Source organism: Triticum aestivum, chromosome 2D (genome assembly GCF_018294505.1).
Source record: "Triticum aestivum cultivar Chinese Spring chromosome 2D, IWGSC CS RefSeq v2.1, whole genome shotgun sequence".
Lineage (NCBI taxonomy): Eukaryota > Viridiplantae > Streptophyta > Magnoliopsida > Poales > Poaceae > Triticum > Triticum aestivum.
Window position 1 is genome coordinate 50,085,742 of NC_057799.1, and position 19,318 is coordinate 50,105,059.

General features: G+C 44.9%; 1 protein-coding gene across 6 annotated transcripts; it reads right to left on the reverse strand.

Moving 5' to 3' along the window:
- Positions 1 to 121: 121 nt before the first annotated feature.
- Positions 122 to 8,687, reverse strand: LOC123051481 (transcription factor MYB3R-2). Of its 6 annotated transcripts, none has more exons than XR_006424176.1 (12): positions 5,887 to 8,687; positions 5,526 to 5,629; positions 5,385 to 5,447; positions 5,223 to 5,314; positions 5,038 to 5,138; positions 4,654 to 4,727; positions 3,857 to 3,936; positions 3,637 to 3,719; positions 3,353 to 3,478; positions 3,136 to 3,206; positions 2,970 to 3,038; positions 2,321 to 2,786 (listed from the first exon to the last, which is right to left on the reverse strand). XR_006424176.1 is itself a non-coding variant. In XM_044474363.1 (6 exons), exons 1-5 carry the CDS (start codon positions 3,860 to 3,862, stop codon positions 3,020 to 3,022), a joined length of 330 nt encoding a protein of 109 aa, XP_044330298.1. In that variant the 5' UTR covers positions 3,863 to 4,647; the 3' UTR covers positions 2,321 to 2,786; positions 2,970 to 3,019. The 6 variants fall into 6 exon arrangements, 1 of the variants encoding a protein (XP_044330298.1); XR_006424177.1 differs by having other exon boundaries at positions 3,155 to 3,206; positions 5,385 to 5,443; positions 5,887 to 8,686; XR_006424174.1 differs by having other exon boundaries at positions 5,385 to 5,443; positions 5,887 to 8,685.
- Between the last annotated feature and the right edge of the window lie 10,631 nt (positions 8,688 to 19,318).

Sequence of the window (19,318 nt, forward strand, 5' to 3'; positions counted from 1 at the left end):
CTCGAATCTATGAAGTAAGACATTGATTTCTCGCAAGAGCAAAAAGAGTGAAATGAGGACGTAAGCCCCCTAGGTCTTCCTCTTCCTTCTAAACTAGAAGTCAAAGACGCGGAATGATAGTGAATAGAGAGAAAGATTCTTCTGATTTTCTTGTTTCTATCTACTAGACGCCATAGAGAATTGAGAAAGAGAAAGGTTATGGGTAAAAAGAAGGTCTTTATCCTGGTGCTGCGGAGACCGGTGTTCTATGCTAATCACGATAGTTTACAGAAGCTCTTTCCTGACCTGGAATAGACGAATCCTAACAAGATTCTAGACATACGCGGAGGGAACAGGCTGGCATAAAGGGCAAAAGAGAAAGAGTTGCACCCTATTGATTTGTCCCCTGGACTAGACCTATGTAGATTCGGAATTATCTGTTGCTATGCTGTGAGGTGATTGATGCAGGATCTTGTCAAATTGATTGATTTAGCTGGCAACGAAAATCTTTTCTTCTTTCTCCGTCACTAGATTCCGGTTAAAACGCTTGGTCCACCCATGCTTTTCCTCTCCATTTTTCATATGGAAAGGGAAAGCTACTCCTTTTGCTGCTTTTTCTCACTCTTTGCTTGGGCCAACGATAGATTAGTCTCTGGGTCGGTCAGAAAAAAATGCGGAAAAACGGTTTTGGATGGAAGAGGTAGATGAGAAAGACTTTCCACTTAGAGTCGGACGTGATAAAAGAATCATAGCAACATAGCGTGAGGTTCCATAGGTTGATGAGCCTGATCAGTCGTGTAAGCTATTTACTACAGCCGCGCATACGTGGGCGGGCAGGGGGCCCCACTACTTCTTCATTCAGGGGGGCTAGCCTCATGACTTCCCACTGGGCAATCCGAAACTCTCTTAAACTGATATTCAAGAGAAAAGGATTCTAGAAAGATTCATTTCAGAGCGTGGAAACGGAAAAGAATGAGGGAACATCAATGTCCCTCTCCAGTCGTAATCAGGATTTGATCTATCATGAAGTTTTAGCGCCACATCAGATCCACGGCATGTTATCTGTCGGCGAAATGCTATCACCCAGAAAACAGAGATTGAAAGGATAGTAGAGGAGCTGTTGCAAAATGTTGTAATCAGGCCCAGTACAAGCCCCACGCGAGAAAGATTTCTCTATGTCAATTCAAAACAAAACAAACGGACGACTGAATCCTACAAACGAAATTCTTTTGAGACTTTTCGGAGATTGGATGCAGTTACTAATTCATGATCTGGCATGTACAGAATGAAAACTTCATTCTCGATTCTACGAGAATTTTTATGAAAGCGTTTCATTTGCTTCTCTTCAATGGAAGTTTCATTTTCCCAAAATGTATCCTAATTTTTGGCCTAATTCTTCTTCTGATGATCGATTCAACCTCTGATCAAAAAGATAGACATGACACTTGTCTCGCATTGCATTACTGACTGCTTCTTCTTCTGATTTCTTTGCTTTGATGATGCCCTTGTCCCAAAGAGAGTTCTTCAGCTGTTGTTAGGCCGTGTGGTCGACGCCTTGGGAGTACCTATTGATGGAAAAGGAGGGGTGATTGCTTTCTTTCTGACCTTCAGCCGATAAATTCCATACCTTCCACGAAAATGTGCCTTATTGGAAGTCAGCTCTCTTCTCTCTCTCTCTCTCTCTCTCTCTCTCTCTCACACACACACACACCCACACGGGCCGGAGTCCAAACAAGGAGTGGGCGGCCCACAACCTGAATAAAAAGTCCAACGACAAATAAACCCGACAAACTCGCGAGTGACAGACAAATGAGGGACACCTGCGACGTCGAGATTCGTGCATGACCAGACTAACGCAAAATTCAACCTAATTCAACCTAATTATTAGCATTTTGACAAGATTTAAGAAACCATCGAGATTAATTTAGGGGACGGGACAAATTCTAATGACAATTACACTTGCTAGATTTTTCATAGCAAGGACGGATGCATTTCAGAGCTTGAATCACATGCTACGACATTATGTGAAGATTTACTATTCAATTAGGACAGAGTAATTTCTATCCAGACTTCTAAGGCAAACAATACAAAGGAGGTAACTGCGGCTCCCTCCACGTTTCGCATCCGGGCTTGGGACCGGCAAAGGCAGTGTTAGGCCACACCAACCAATCATTCAGCAAAGCATACAAGGCACACACACTCAGAGAGTCAGGCCAGACACAATCACACACACAGTCATTGTCAAAATGCAATATTCACACTTCCAAGGCAAACAATACAAAGGAGGTAACTGCAGCTCCCTCCACATTTTCACATCCGGGCTTGGGACCGGCAAAGGCAGTGTTAGGCCATACCAACCAATCATTCAGCAAAGCATACAAGCCACACACACACACACAGAGTCAAGCCACACACAATCACACACACAGTCATTGCCAAAATGCAATATTCACAGTCACACACATCACGCTCAAATGCACAATATTCACACAGTCAAACATAGAGTCACACATCACAGTCAAATGCAATATTTGCACACAGTCACACGCACACACAGGCAAACACACAGTCCCACACACAGACAGTCAAGCCACACACACAAGAGAGTCAAGCCACAAACAGTCAGACAGACACATAATGGAGCACTTGCACACAAGAAACAACAAGAAACAGACATAGATAGGGGCACAAACAGAAAGCAAATACACGCAAGACCGAAGTAAACTCAGAAAGCTATAAAGAAATTCCAGAACCTGAATGACTAAACGATTTCTCTTGAGGAGTGAGGGTGATTCAGATCTTCGTTCCTGAAAACAGGAAGCTGGTTAGAGGCTGATTAAATGATTATCTTCATGACTACCCACAAGTTTGTAGGCCTATGGACAGAAAAGAAAGTTAAATGTGTTCTTATTCTACTTACTAGAGAAAGCAAGGCATCTAACATGAGCAACATTCTTATAGAAATTCTGGCTCAGGTAAGCCATTCATACCTAAAAAAAAAATATGTTTCAAGTTGGCAACTATGGTCGCCTCTCATGAGTTACAAGCCGATGGATAGCCTGAAATGACATGAGCAACTTAAAATGTGAGTTTCCACTCTATATTGAAGCAAGAAAAGTAGCTTACATTACCAGCAGCACCAGCAGTCATACTTACAAAAGAAGATTAAGATGACCTGTGATGTAATAAGCACCATATGAGTCTGATGCACGGTACCATAAGATGACCTGTGATGTAATACAAATAGAAGTTACACAAATGGAAGTACCCCATTCCTGCAATATTCAGATGTCGGATGCACGGTATAATGTTCAATAAAGGGCTACATCATTCATGTTAGGAATCTGGTAACAAAGAGGACCAAGGAAGTTACCTTCTAGGAAGAAATTTTGCTATTTCTACCCATTTATTCCCATATATCCGATGGGCATTATTTAGTGCATGTTCCTCAGTAGTCCAAGCATCTCTCTGTATGTCTGGATTCAGATGATTATGCCACCTAAGATGTTATGTATGAATTCGAAATCAGCTTCATAACCAATCAACTCTTTATGTAACCAGTGTGTTTCTGAATTAGCAAACATTCCCCTGTTTGTCTTGCACAAAGGGGAAAATGCATTTAAGCAAACCATGAAAATAAAACAATCAAAAGAATACCTCTCTTGACATTGCTTGCCTATACGTCCAGGTAGTGACCTTGCAATAGTGACCTTGCAATGAGACCAATTTGTTGCTCCATACTGCATTTTGAGCACAAATATCAGGTGCCAATGGGTAGTTATGGATACAACACATCTAAAAACAAAAGTACCCACAAGTAGCAAAATTTGGCTAAATAAACGTTTTGACATCAACATCGCAAAATGTAAAAATATACCTGCATTGTATGCAAACCCAACCATCCCTTAGCAACACAATAAAGAGCCAATGTGACATGTCCAAATCCAATGTCTGTACCTTAAATACTTAGAAAAGCATTATTCCAGTGACTGGACAGCAGTAATACAAAAAAAGAACATGATATCCACATAAGACATAATCACAAAAAAATTCAGAAAAAATAATAGTGCTAGGTCTGTTCACATTCAACAAACAGCAAAGCAATCAATCGTGAAATATAAAACACAATTTATACAACCAAACATTCAGCAAAGCATACAAGCCACACCATCAAACAAATGCAATTTTCACACAGAGTCTCACACACACACACACACACACACACACAAAGTCAAGCCAGACACATATTCACCATCAAGCCACAAACAGTCACACACAGAGTCAAGCCACACATATTCACCATCAAGCCACAAACAGTCACACACAGAGTCAAGCCACACATATTCACCATCAAACCACACACAGTTCAGCCACACACAGAGAGAGTCAAGCCACACACACAATCAAGCCACAAACACACAGAGTCAAGCCACACACATATTCACCATCAAGTCACACAGCCACAAACACACAGAGTCAAGCCACACACATATTCACCATCAAGTCACACAGAGCCACACACACAGAATGGAGCGCTTGCACACAAGAAACAGACATAGGTAGCGGCACAAAGAGAAACCTAATACATGCAAGACCGAAGTAAACTCAGAAAGCTATAAAGAAATTCCAGAACTTGAATGAGTAAACTGATTTCAAGTTGGCAACAGTGTTTACCTCTCATCAGTTACAATATTGTGCATGTTACAGCAGCACTAAGAGCTTGCTCAAGAGCATTTTCATCAATCTATCTGAGAAAATACAGAAACAATGTTCCATCAAGATCTTTGAGAATAAAATATGGAGGCCATATCAGTTGCAAACATGACTTGCTAATAACCACTGCAGTACTTAAATATGAGTATCAAGTAGGGTAATTTATTACATACAGTAAGAAAAACATTGAAATATTTGAAGGGAGAAATATTTGAAGGGTGTAAAATAGAAATTAGGCACCACTACACCGGCAAGGCAATAAAGAACCATACAAGACAGAACATTAAAAATGAGTAAATTGCAGAAGAGAGAAAAAAATCTACAACTGAATGGAGTAAGCCTTACTCATCCCCAATTTGGCATTGCTCAATTTGACAGATACCATAGTATCGAAGTGCAGCTTCCAAGAATTTACGCTTTAGATCTAAAATTCTCGCATAGCATACCTACAAGAGATATAAGAAGGGGACTAAATTTTTGTCCTTAGTTGTAGACAGATAGATTATTAAACTGTTCCTGAACCAACAAACCTTGTATTGCAAGTTCAGAACTTCCTGGTTGCTGTTTGTGACCAAAAATGGGCTTTGTTGATAAAAGCTTCAACATTCACTGCATCATCATCCTACAAAATGAAGAACTACATTAGTCCAGCTGAAAATGCAATGACGACAGAGGCTAAAAACGGGACTAACCTCCAAATAGAGTCGTGCAATCTGGACGCACTTGGATAATTTGTTTGTCATCAAGCATCCTGGCTTTTAAGAAGATGGTCAGATTTCCCAGACTTAGAATATCCAATGACATGTAAAGAGAGACAAAAGCTTTGCTTCTACCTGATTCCTGAGTCCAAGTCAATGCCACTAAGCATTTGTGCTGCTCTCGACCATTTTTGTTCAAATTCATACAGTTCTGCAAGCTTCTCCCTAATCACTACAACCTGCAGATAGTCAGCAAGGTTATACTATTCTCAGTTTATGCGCATCAAAACAGTAAATACACCATTTTAAAATAACAGGACGTATGTTTTTCTTCTTCTTAGCATCATATGCAAAAGCAAGTGGGTAAATAGCACTGCCACAAGTTCTGCAATTTGTTCATTTATTACAAACAATTTGTTCCAGGAGATCCATTTGGCAAACACAAGTTAAGCATGATGTGGCAGAGAACATCAACTACACATAAAATCAAGTGTACCTGATTAGCTGGGCTGTGCGGTGGCCAGACAAACCGTTCAGTGTCTTTAGCAACACAATAAAGAGCAAATGTGAAATGTCCAGATCCACATGTCTGTACCTTAAATACTTAGAAAAGCATTAGAATATGATATCCACATAACAGACATATTACAAAAAAGTTCAGAAAAAAAGAACCGTCAGTTGTCTGCACTAAACAAGTACTGGTCTGTTACCTATGATCAGGGACTACCAATACCAAGTTAGCATAAATGATTATTCATCAAGACAATCACTCCTGCCATATAAACATGTATCTCAAGGAAAATTTGTAAGAGATGTGGTTAATTACTTAAATAAAACACACCATATCAAGTATACTAGCACAGAAGTGATATCAATATTTCCACCTTCCACATCAGATAGTATAAAACACACCATAGCTAGTATAAAACACACCATGGCCTACACGGTTTGCACCCCTGAACGCATCCCCATATATGGAAAGACAGACATTGGGAACATAAGCAAAGCATGACAAGAAGAACCCAATTGGAAAGAACACTAAATAAGCAACCATCAGAGCAACCATAATGTATCACCCCATCTCTGCTTATAAGATGGGTGATTCAAGAACATAAGAACAACCGTAACGAACAACCATAACGACCAGCGAGCCAAACCAGAGTATCACAAGAGCGCATGCATTTGAGGTCTGGAAATCGCCGACGAACAACGCAGCGACGGAACCGAGGAACCGATCTGAGCGAACACGATAAACTGACCTTGCTTTGGCCTCTCCCCGTCTCCGTAATCCAAATTCAAAGTCAGATGGGTGAACACGAAACACAGGGACACGAAACGTAATCGTTCATCGCTCCGCCACGAATACGAAACACAAGATCGTGAGTGTCTCTCAGATAACCGAAGCGCACGCAGAAGTTAATGATCCGACAAACTCAAAATCAATATTAACTACTCAATGATCCAGGAAACATCACAACAGAATTTTACGGAATAAGGTGTCAGAAGCTCAATGATCAATGATCGCACTATAAGTTAGTTGTCACAAAGTCTAGGGAAAGCAAGAAAAGCATTTTCCATTGACTGGACATTAGTTATCCCCATAAGACATAACAAAACACGCATATCACTAAATAATTAAGAGAAAAGAAGTCAACTGTCTACACTAAACAAATACTAAGTCATTAATCACAATACCGAGTTGATGCCATAAAATTTAACATGACAAACAATAACTTTTCATGCACACTAACTGGGGATTAACAAATGTCAGAGCATAAGAGTTGAGCTACTCAATTGGATCACCATCATCACAAGAAAACAAGCAGGACATGTCCACGTTATAGGTTCGTTGAAATTGTTGTCCAAAAGGAAAGGGGCATGACAGAAGTTAGCAGCATTGATAAAAAAACATGTGATGAACGTGCTTTCGCGGATAAATAAATTCTAGAGTTATGCTCACAACAGAATTATATGCCAAGGTGGTGTGCAATCACAAAATTCTGGAGTTATGCTATGCAATCTAGAATGTAGTCTAAGGGGAACTAACTCGCAGCAGCTCATCTAGAACTCCTATGAGTAGTTAAATGGAAATAGCAGCATCAGGAAGAAAAGAAGGGACCTTGTCCAACAGTAGCAACAGCAGGTGTTCAATTAGTCAAGCAGCAGGCCTCATGGTTTGCACTCTTGTAAAACTTTTCTGCTCAACACACAAGCAAAGCATGATAAAAAGAAACAAACTGGAAAGAACATAAACAATATACACCATCAGATCAAGCGTAAGGAAAATCACCCCATCTCTGAATCTAGGATGAGAGCGCACACACGCCTAGCCGGTACGACAAGAAGTCAGGAATTAACAGACCCTGGAACTCAAGAATTGACAGAGGGCCAACAAGAACTGACAGAGGGCCAAGAACTGACAGAGTATCACAAGAGAGCATACGTTTGAGCTCTGAAAAATCACCAAGAGCAACGTAGGTGACGGAACGGAGGAACTGATCTGAACTAGCACGATAAACGAACACTGCTCCCCGTCTCCGGCCGTAATCTAATTTCGAAACCAGACCCGTTCGTTCCTGCAACCGACGCGAACACGAAACCCAGGAACCAGAGTGCCTCTCGGATAACAGAAGCGCACGCAGACAGAATTGCTAGTTCTCAAACGAGACGGACCAAGAACACGCGAGAGCATCGGGACAACGCCGAGGACGAGCGAAATCGAATGGAAAGCGACCCTACACGGACGACGACGCGAGGACGAGCAAAATCGAATCGGACGCGACCCTAAACGGACGACGACGGCGAGGGCGAGCGAAATCGAACCAGAAGCGACCCTACACGGACGACGGCGGCGAGAGGACGACGAGCAAAATCGAACCGGACGCGACCCCAAACGGACGACGGCGAGGACGAGCAAGATCAAACCAGGCGCAATTCCAAACGGGCGAATCGAGCACGAGCGAAAACCAAATCAGGCGCGGTTCTGAACCTGGACGGGCGACGAATCGAGGACGAGCAAATCCAAACCGGACGCGAGGAGGCGAGGCGAGAGGCACGGCCCGGGGCCCCGGACGAAGAGAGGAGGAGCAGACCGGCCACGGCCAGAGCGCGGGGAGGGAGGAAAGGGAGCGCCTGGCCGCGGGCGGGCCGCCGGGGAAGAGGCGGTGGCGCCGGTCGGGTCCTTGCCGGAGACGGCTTCGGCGGGCGGCGGAAACCGGAGGGAAGTGGAGCTGGTGGGGTGGTGGGTTGGGGCTGGATCCGGACCGGGTGGGCAGGACAGGAGGGGTCGGTCTCGGTCGGTCGGCAACGCGGCGCGGCGCGGAGATATTACCGTTGGGAGCCTCAGATTGGGGTCGGGTGCTCGAGGCGGACCGGGAAATTTCTAGCTAGGTCGGTCGAGGCAGAGGCGGTTGCGTGGGGCACACGGGCTATCCGGCCGGCGCACAGGAGCAGACCGGCCCATTTGGTCATGTTAGGTTGTGTGCCGTGTTTTATCTTAAAAAAAATTGATGCAAAAGGACATGCATCCGCAATGTTTTCATTTCTTTAGCATCAACTTCAGGTCGAACTTGTTCAAATGAAAGACTTTCGGCGATAGTCCGACGACCGGCATGGTGTCGGCTCTTCCCTCCCCGTTGATCCCCTCCGTCTTGCAATTTGATCCTTCGTCTGTCTCTGAGCTCCAACACTACTCTCCCTCCTCTGTTTTGATCCCTTCTCTCATAATTGGTTTCTCTTCACTGGCTGAGGCAAGATTTCTCAAGTCCTAGTATTGAGGGTGTGTGTGTATATACAAGCAAACTCGTCATGTTGGGGAGGCTCCTGGCCCATGCTGGCCACCCCCATGCCTCTGCCGCTGGTTGTTTCTCCCTATCAATCCTCTATTCTTCTTCTCTCTTGATCGTTTCCTCAATCCCGGCCTCCTTAATCACTCTGTATCCCAAAAAGGACCACATTTTGATGCGCCTCTTGAGGGTGTTCCTGTGCGGTGCCAGGCATTTGATTTTTTACATAATGGGTAGTATATATACATGCCAACTGTTGCTGACAACAAACTGACTCTGAATTCTGATCATAGGGAAATCAGAGCAATCTAATAGTAGTGACTCTAATCATTAACACCGCGTCGCAGTTCAGCTGGAACTGCGCCTACTCCACATCCGCGGCCATGTAGCTTGTAGGGTCCTCCACTTCACATGACGTCTCGCTCGCACGCCTCTGTGTGTGTGCGCACCCCGACCACCTGGAAGAGCTAAACGCGGGTCTTGGCGAGGAGGAACGACAGGCTTAGCCTTATGCCGGCCGCTTCCATGGACGATGCATCGCTGCTCGCTGCTTTCCATCCCGCTACACGTATTTAGACAATGCTATGGCGTCGGCGCGACCTCGCTGTTCTTGGTGGTGACACTCCTTCCATCCGCCGTTTCTTGCTGAGCCTATCATAGAATGAGGTGTAGTTGTGTGGTTGTGTTAGCATGCGAGATCAATGTCAGAAAATCCATGTCCGTAGGTCACAATAGCATACACCTGAAAGTGAATAAATAGTGTCTTGAACATAGAATGTTGTCTATGTTTCTTTATGAAAAAAGAATACTGGTACATATTGATTTTCGTTCATCTATCATTTACTTCGTAAGTATAGCACACACAAAATTTGATGCTTTGCAAAACACCAATCATCGGGCAAACAAGCCATTGTTAACGACATCACAAATTACATACTCCGTTGCAATAGAGTAGAGTTTTTGATACATACTTCATCGAGCTGACTTGTAGTCCTTGTCCTGAAGCTTACAACACGGCTGATTGAAACAAACTCGAGGGTTTTAGTAGTTTTAGCAAAATTCATGAACTAAGTCCTAAAGCGCATCTAAACTTTGTGGATGAACTAACATTTTTCTATTGATTGAACTAATGTCCAGACGGGATACCTTGAACCAATTTTTTTAATTTGTTTAATTAAATGTTCTTCCTTTAGTAATTTCTTGCAGTATGTCCTACTATATGGAAGACTAACTATGGTGAAGCACCTTTTTGGTTATTTTATTTTGAATATTATCTAATACTCCCTCTGTTCCATAATGTAGTGCGTATAGATCTTTTGGAAAGTCAAAATTTGCAAACTTTAACCAAGTTTATAGATCAAGAGAGAATGTGTGGGCTGCGCGGCGGTGCAGTGAGGCTGGGAACCCTAGAGCTGGGGGAGAGGAAATAAGAGAGAGAGAGAGAGAGAGAGAGAGAGAGAGAGAGAGAGAGAGAGAGAGGGAGGGAGGACGCGTGCATGGGCTGCTTTTCTTTTGACCGATGTAAATCCCTGTAACTGCGGGAGTGTTGTAAAAAAACTGTGACAGTCAAACTGCCGATGTGGACATCGCGAGGAGGCTCTCTTATCCCAGAGCTTATTGTGTTTGATTGTAGCGGTGTGGAATAATGATGCAGAGTAGATGCACCGCTGGTGCGCCCGATTCTTCAAGCTAATCGTTTCCTAATGCCTACAAGATCTAATTAACATATTTGTGCTAGTCTACACATGTGGCCCAATATATATTTCGTATATTTTTAAACATAACTTTAACAGAAATAAAACAGATGAATTGTCTTGAGTATTATCCATCGTGACTAGCATACTCGGAGATACAATATGTTGGTACAACTGATGAGTATCATATCTTTGTCTGCTTTTGGCTATGTGATCACCGTCAACCACGGGTGATGGAAACTATATATATGCATGAACACTTGATGGGTAGGTCGGAACAAACAAATGTCATAAGCTGGAACTGCCGGGGACTCGGGAATGGCTTGGCAGTTCGTGGGCTCTTGGACCTCAAGAGGGCGGAGGATCCCGATGTTCTTTTCTTATGTGAGACTAAATTGTATGAGAAGGAAATGGAGCAATATAGGTGGAAGCTAGGGCTAGTCAATATGTGTGTGAGAAACCTGGATGGCAGAAGTAGAGGCTTTGGCCATTTTGTGGAGGAGGGGAGTTAACCTGTCATTAAGGTCCATTGAGAGAAGGCATATAGATGTCGATATAACGGACGAGAACGGGGTGGTGTGGAGGATGACAGGAGTGTATGGTGAATCGCAGGCGAGAAGGAAGAAAGAAACATGGAGGACATTGCATCTTCTTAATCAGTAACATCAGGAGGGTCGACCATGGCTATGCATGGGAGACTTTAATGAGATCCTAATGAATGAGGAGAAAAAAGGGGGTGTAAACCGATCCCAGGGCTGTCTGGACCAGTTTCGAGATGCTCTAGAAGAATGCAAGCTAAGCGATCTGGGTTACGAGGGTGATATGATCACGTGGTGGAATAATTGCACCAATGCGGAGGGTTATATTTGTGGACGTCTGGACCGTGCAGTAGCGAATATGGAATGGTGTTCCACCTACCCAGAGTTTCGTGTTCGCAATGAACTACCGAGGCATTCATATCATCGGCCGGTTGTGGTGGATACAGAGGACATGGGGGAAAGAAGGGAGAGAGAGGAGGAGGAGGAGCATTTAGGTTCGAAGCTAGATGGCTCAAGGAGGAGGGGTGTGATCTGGTCGTTGAGGAAGCATGGAGAAGGGTTCGAGAGGGCCATGTGTCTGATGTAGCTGCTGGCCTGAAGGAAGTGGCAAGAGATATTTCAAGGTGGAGTAGAGATGTGATTGGTGATATGGAGAAGAAGTTGAAGGAGGCTAAGAAGGAGTTAGAGGAGTGCCGTAAACGTGATATTTCACCCGAGAAAGTGGCAGAGGAAGTGCGGCTTCGGTGTGTGGTTGATGACCTGGAGCAGGTCATTGAGATAAAATGGAGACAACGGGCACATGTTTGGTGGCTGAAGGAAGGAGATAGGAACACTACATTCTTTTTTAGATATGCCTCAGCTAGGGGAAAGGCTAACAGGATTCAGAGGCTAGGGAGGGAGGAGGGAGTGATGGTGGAGGAAGGAAGGGAGCTTACTAACTATGTTATGTCTTATTTTCAGGATCTATTCGCATCGAACGGCAACACACAATTTGATGAGCTCCTCCGCGTTGTCCCGGTGAAGGTAACCGGTGCAATGAATGATTGTCTCACGGCTGACTTCACTGAAATGGAAATAAAAGCTGCACTTGATCACATTGGAGACCTCAAGGCACCCGGGCCGGACGGCATGCCGGCGCTAGTGTTCAAGAAGTATTGGCATCTGATGGGACGGAATGTTGTGGATGAGGTGATGAATGTGCTGAAGGGAGGAGAGATCCCGGAGGGATGCAACGATACCAATGTAGTCCTTATTCCAAAGGTGAAGAACCCCTCAAGGATCAAGGACCTAAGGCCCATTAGCCTATGCAACATGCTTTACAAAATCATCTCCAAGGTTCTGGCTAACTGGCTCAAGCTTGTGCTCCCACAAATAATCTCGGACAACCAGAGTGCCTTCGTGCCGGGGAGGTTGATCATGGACAATATTCTAATGGCCTATGAGGTTTCGCACTTCTTGATGAATAAGAGAGCTGTCAAGGATGAATATGTTGCTGTCAAAGTGGACATGAGTAAAGCCTATGACCGTGTTGAATGGGACTTCTTGGAAGCAATGATGATCAAGCTAGGATTCGTGCGCAGTTGGGTGAATTTAGTGATGAGATGTGTGCGGTCGGTGCGGTACCGGATCAAGGTCAATGGAGAGCTCTCACAGCAATTCGACCCGTCGAGAGGACTCCGGCAGGGTGACCCAATCTCGCCATACCTGTTTGTAATCTGTGCGGAAGGGCTCTCACCAATGCTCAAGGATGCGCAACAGAGAGGGACACTGAATGGCATTCAAATCTATCCGGGGGCTCCCTCTATCTCTCATCTATTTTTTGCCGATGACTCGGTTATGTTGATGAGAGCGAGGGATGACGAGGCCAGAGAACTGAGGCGAATCCTCACGGTTTATGAAAGATGTTCGGGACAATGCATTAATCAGGAGAAGTCAGCTATTATGTTCGGCAAAAACAGCTCGGCGCAATCCAAGCATAATGTGAAAGATACTCTTGGCATCACCAGCGAAGCGTACAATGAGAAGTACCTGGGGCTCCCAGTGTATATTGGGCGATCCAAACGGCGGGCTTTTGCTTATTTGAGGGACGCGATCTGGAATCACATGCAAGGTTGGAATGAGAGAACCTTGTCTTGGCAAGGGAAGGAAATTTTGGTCAAGGGGGTAGCACAGGCGATCCCTACCTTTGCCATGTCCGTGTTCTATCTAACCAAAACCTTTTGTGATGAGCTGAGCGCCATGATAGGCCATTATTGGTGGAGCCAACAGGAAAATGAAAACAAAATACACTGGGTTGGCTGGCCGAAGCTTACAAAATCGAAGGGCAAGGGAGGACTTGGTTTCAGAGATATCCACGACTTCAACAGTGCCATGTTGGCCCGCCAGGTGTGGAGGCTCATCTAGCAACCAGATAGTCTATGCGCACAACTCATGAAGGCCAAGTACTACCCGAACTGTAATGTGTTGGAAGCGGGTCTGAGCGCCAACATGTCATATGCTTGGAGGAGTATTAAACTTGGCATTGACCTGATCAGGAAAGGTGTGATCTGGCGGGTTGGGGATGGGCAGAACATCCATATATGGGATGACCCGTGGATCCCTAGAGCTTGGTCGAGGAAAGTCGTGACACCCAGAGGGGGTAGCTTGTTAACCAGAGTGTCTAAACTCATTGATCCAACCACCGGAAGGTGGGACGAGGAGCTCATCAGAGACATGTTTTGGGAGGAGGATGCCACCTTAATCCTTCAGCTACCACTACGGGACGGGACCGAGGATTTTCTCGCCTGGCACTTTGACAGCAAAGGCATGTTCTCTGTTAAACAAGCCTACAAGCTACAACGAGTGTTCTCCGAGCACCTTGCTGAGGGCCAGGGAGGCGAACCACAGGCGGTTGGCGATCTGAATGGTGGTGGCGATGTGAGATGGAAAAGGACATGGAAGCTACCTTGCCGGGGGAAGGTCAGACATTTTGTCTGGCGAATGGCACACAACACGATTGCCACCAAGGACATTCTGGCAAGAAGAGGAATGGATATTAAGGAACACAGATGCTTTATGTGCAACTCAAGGCACGAGTCAGGGAAACACCTATTTGTTTATTGCAATGAGGTCAAACTGTTGTGGAGGAGGCTTGATCTCGAACATGTCAGACAACAACTCTCAGATTGTGCTTCCATTGGTGAGACCCTGGACTTACTGTGGCAATTGTCAGGGAAGGAAAGGCTGCAGGTCACTGTAATGTGGTGGCAGTGGTGGAACCAAAGGAACAAGGTGCGAGAAGGGGAGAATCCCATGGACCTCGACCAGTTCGCGTTTAGGGCTGCATGCATGGCTGCGGAATACCAGGGGTGTTTTTGCAAATCGCCCAAACCCAGTGGGAACCCTCAGTGTTAGTCTCCGCCGCCACTGGATGAGCTGAAATTCAATGTTGACGGCGCCTACACCCCAGGCAGCCTGCATGGCGCATGGGCCGTGATCGCCCGTGACTCTATGGGGACAGTGGTAGCTGCACGGACGGGAGCAAATCATTGTCTTGCGATGGAGTGCGATAGGGGATGCATTGCATATGCTACAGATAACCGTGTGCGATAGGGTGTTGCGATGCCGACAATTCTGTAAAAGTAATCGTATGTAATGCGCCGACCTATCGCACACAAGAAGCGATGAGAAATCATTTGTGATGCATCCGACGCCCCAGATATTTCGACCATCAAGAACGTGTGGATTGAGGGGCCTATCACACACGATATGTTATGATCCAACATTTGCAATGGGGCTGACGACGAAGACGATTTGTGAGGCAAAAATGTGTCGATGAGGAGTCTATAACACACTTTATACTATGTCACACCGTTTGGGATACAGAACACATCAAACGTGTTTAATAACAACAAAACGTGTGTGGTGTTCTACCAGTCACACATGCTTTGTATAAGCTAGCGTGTGCGGTAAGGGGGCCTATCACACACACACACACACACACACACACACACACACACACACAACAACAACAACAATAGTTCACCATTTGTGATACGTCGATCATCACACTTGTTTGGTGACAAAGGTGCGTGTGTGTTGTAGGGGTACATTGCACATGTTGTGCTTTCTAAAACCATGTGCAACGTAATGACCAACACAATTATTTTTGGCCATGATTTAATCTTTGCAATTTAAAATTCTCTAGAGTTTGAATTTGAAAGTAGACAATCAACATATTTCATATCTATCATACATACCCAATTTACATAGGTTCAACCACCATTACATAGTCCAAATTGCAGTAGCATATGTCCAAGCATTGCATAAGCACCAAATTAAAACAAGAACCACAATAGCATTAAAGATGGCGGCGAGCTATACGGGGGCGCCGACGCTGACGCGTTGCACATACTTGCCAGCCTTGAGGCACCTGGCGACGGAGTCCCTCCTTGTTTTCTCGCACGAGGGCCTCTGAAGCCAAGACCGGCCAGGTAGACAAGATAGACCAGGCAGGCAAGGCGACCTTGGTTACTCTTAATTGCACATTCTCTTGATTACGACACCAAAGACATGCATCACAACGGTGAGAAGCAATGATGCAGAGTAGATGCACCGCCAGGTCCATCGCAGGTACAAGCTAATCATTTTCTAATGGCTCCCAAATCTAATTAACATGTTTTGTGGTAGTATGCGTGAGTGGCCTAATGTATGTGTTGTATTGCCCAAAACACGACTTTCTAACTAAATAAAAGGAGTGGGATTGTCTTGGGTACTATTCACCACAACCGGCTCACTCTGAGATAAAGTATGTTGGCACATCGGACATGTATCTTTCTTAGCTATGTGATCACTATGAACCATGGCTGATGAGAACTATATATGCATGAACGCTTGATTGGGAGGTAACGGGAAAATAAATGGCATAACAACTCATTGACGAGGTGGATGGCGACAAGTAATTAGTTTGTTGTACTTTGCATTTAGGTTTGCTTGCGTTTGTACAACCACTTTTTCAACCAAGCGAGCCTTTTGTACTTGGTTGGATACTAACATTAGCGCAATCAAGGTCCTCACACATGGTTAAAAAGAACATAGACATATGTGAATCGTCGTCTTGCTATGGTGTGCGACATGGGGTGCATCGTACACGATGAGTGTGTTTGGTTGTCTGGGTGGCTCTAACCTGCATTGCATGGGGGATCCTTGGTGAGTGCGGCCAGGTTGAGTGGATGCAAGGATGAGGTGTTTTTGCAAAAAAAAAAAAGGATGAGGTGAGATGAGTGTTTGGTGGACTATGTGATATGGGTGCACAATAGATGATATGCACGAGAGATGTTGTTTGGTAGGCTGAATATAGGCTCAATTCTGTTAACTCTTCTCTTCCAATTTTAATCATTCCAGAACCATTCCATAGACAAAGGGAAGAACTAAAACAAATTTATATTGAAATTTGAACCAAAACTAAGTGTCGATTTTAATTACCAGGAATTTCTGAGACAAATCAAAAAACTTTTCCACCAATCTAACCCATTCCACTGAGATGGAGTAGATAGCCGTGGCGGAGACCAACCGGAAGAAGAGGTGGAGGGCGACGAGATGAGTGTGGTAGAGATGGGCTGCCGGGAGGAGATGCCAACGACAGAGATTCGACTGCGGCTCGTGGCGCGCAAGAGCTCCCTCCTCCCCAACCCGCTTCTTCCTCTCGGCTGGTGGGGGGTGGCAGGCCGAGCTCCGGCGAGCTTGTCCCCAGGCGTGGGTGCGCGCGGCTGTGGTAGTCGAGGAGCGCAGGCGTGGGTATGCATGGCGGCGGTGGTCGAGGAGCACATGCCTGGGTGCACACGTCGATGGCGGAGTGCGGTGGCGTTGAGGTTGACGTAGAGCGTCGGTGGCGGCATCGACAATGGGGCGAGCGAAGCGGAAGTGAGATCGATGAGACGATTTAGATCAAGGCAGTTGGATTGCATTGCGTGCGGGATGCAGGGGAAAGGACGGGACGAGCCTGCACACGAAGGAAATGCTCGGAACCTGCGTTTCTCTCGGCCTGGCTTTTTTTTAGCAAATTCCCTCGGCCGCATCGACTGGGCCAGGCTGAGAAGGGCATGCAGCCAATCAAACATGGGCTATTTTGCACATCGGGTGCGGGTCAGGTGCAAGCCACCCAACCAAACACGCCCAATATGGATAACTGTGTAAAAGCTACCACATGCGATGGGCATACTTATTGCACAAAAGTGCAACGCTGGTGTACTCCGGTGACATTTTCTTTGTAAAGCTGCCCTCCCATAATGGTGTATGCTTTTGATCGACAAACGGCCCGTCTCGCTTCAACTTTGTCTTCTGGGAGTTCTTGTCGTAACAGATAGACAAGGTAGGGCAAAGTCCACTCGGGCGTAACAACTCGCTCTTCTTGTACCAAATCAATTATTGATGGGACCTCAACTTCTGCAGGAACTGGTGTTTGGACCGGTGGTGGGGGCTCTTCTTTGAATGAATTCTCTTTGATAGTTGGGGAGTGGAGGTGATCAAGAAAAATATCTTTATGAACAATCTTTTGAGTGAAACCCAGCTTTGACAGATAATCAACTGCTTGTTTTCCTAATGCCTCCCAAATCTAATTAACATGTTTGTGGTAGTGTGCACCTATGGCCCAATATATGTGTCGTGTTGCCTAAAACCCCGACTTTAACAAAGTAAAATGAGGTGAATTGTCTTGAGTACTATCCACCATGACTATCTCACTGGGAGATAAAATATGTTGGCACACCAGATAGATATCCTTCTTTCTTCTTCTAGCTATGTGATCACCGTGAACCACGGTTGATCGGAACTATATTTGAGGAGCCCGGGAAAAAAATAAATGTCATAACAAAAGCTATAAAGGTTTGCTTGAGTTTGTACAACCACTTTTACAACCAAGTAAGTTTCTTGTACTTGGTTGGATACTTCTATAAAGTTAAAGCAATTGATTTAAAAAAAACAGTTGGTTCACCAACCGCCCGGCCTCAAGCGGGTGGCCATTAGATTGAAGGCGAAAAATATCCTCCTAGTCTTCGACAAATGCAGAAATCCCCCGCAAAAGACCGACCCACCCGGCAACACCATCGGGAAACTTGCGAGTTCATAGCATCGTCGCAACAACCTGCCTCTGGCCACAGCGTCCTGCACTCGCGGTGTCGAAAGTTGCATTTGAAGAACCTTTCTCGAGCTCGTAGTATTTTTTGTCAATAGATGGTTGGTGCCGCTGATTGCTGTTGTATTTCAGTGATTATTGTGTTGATTCTTCAATTTTATTCTTCCTATTCCTCTGCCTATGTGTAGCTATGATCTTGTATGACTTTACTATTTGCTGGTGTGATCCTTCGGGTGTGATTGTTGGTGTTAGTTGTTGATTGCCCCTAGGACACAATGTATTGGACCACAAGCGCAAGGGTTTGTACCAAGTAGCAAATATTCCTCAATGAGAGCGAAGGTATCCATCCGTCCGTGGAGGTACGATGATCTTTCACCGCCAGTGATAAATTGTACATCACGTATATAACTTTACTTGTGTCCTGACTAGCAAGGGTGCCAACTTTACTAGCTTTGTTGGTTGTACAAGATACTAATGTATAAAGTTCTAGGAAGTATTTTTATATTTTCAGAATAAATGCAAAATACTCAGAAGGCATCTTTCTTCATCTCCTCATATCTCTCAAAATACTCAAGCGGCATCTGGAGCGATATTGATTCCTCAAGCCCAACCGACTCAATCATCATGGTCACATACGTGGCCAATAGCATCCGTGAAGTCACAACATTGAAAGTCACATCACTACATGAGATTGAATTCGGTGACATGTACATTCACATTCTCTAAATTGAACCAAACAAATCAAAAGAAACAAGCGAACAAATTTCTTAACTACTTGGCATTGCACCGAACACATGTG

Excerpts from the sequence above, each read along its gene's own strand:
- LOC123051481 (XM_044474363.1), bottom strand. Across the intron at positions 3,479-3,636 it reads GGCAAGCAATGTCAAGAGAG|GTGGCATAATCATCTGAATC; the intron begins GTATTCTTTTGA and ends ATAACATCTTAG. Across the intron at positions 3,207-3,352 it reads GCAAAATTTCTTCCTAGAAG|GTCATCTTATGGTACCGTGC; the intron begins GTAACTTCCTTG and ends ATTACATCACAG.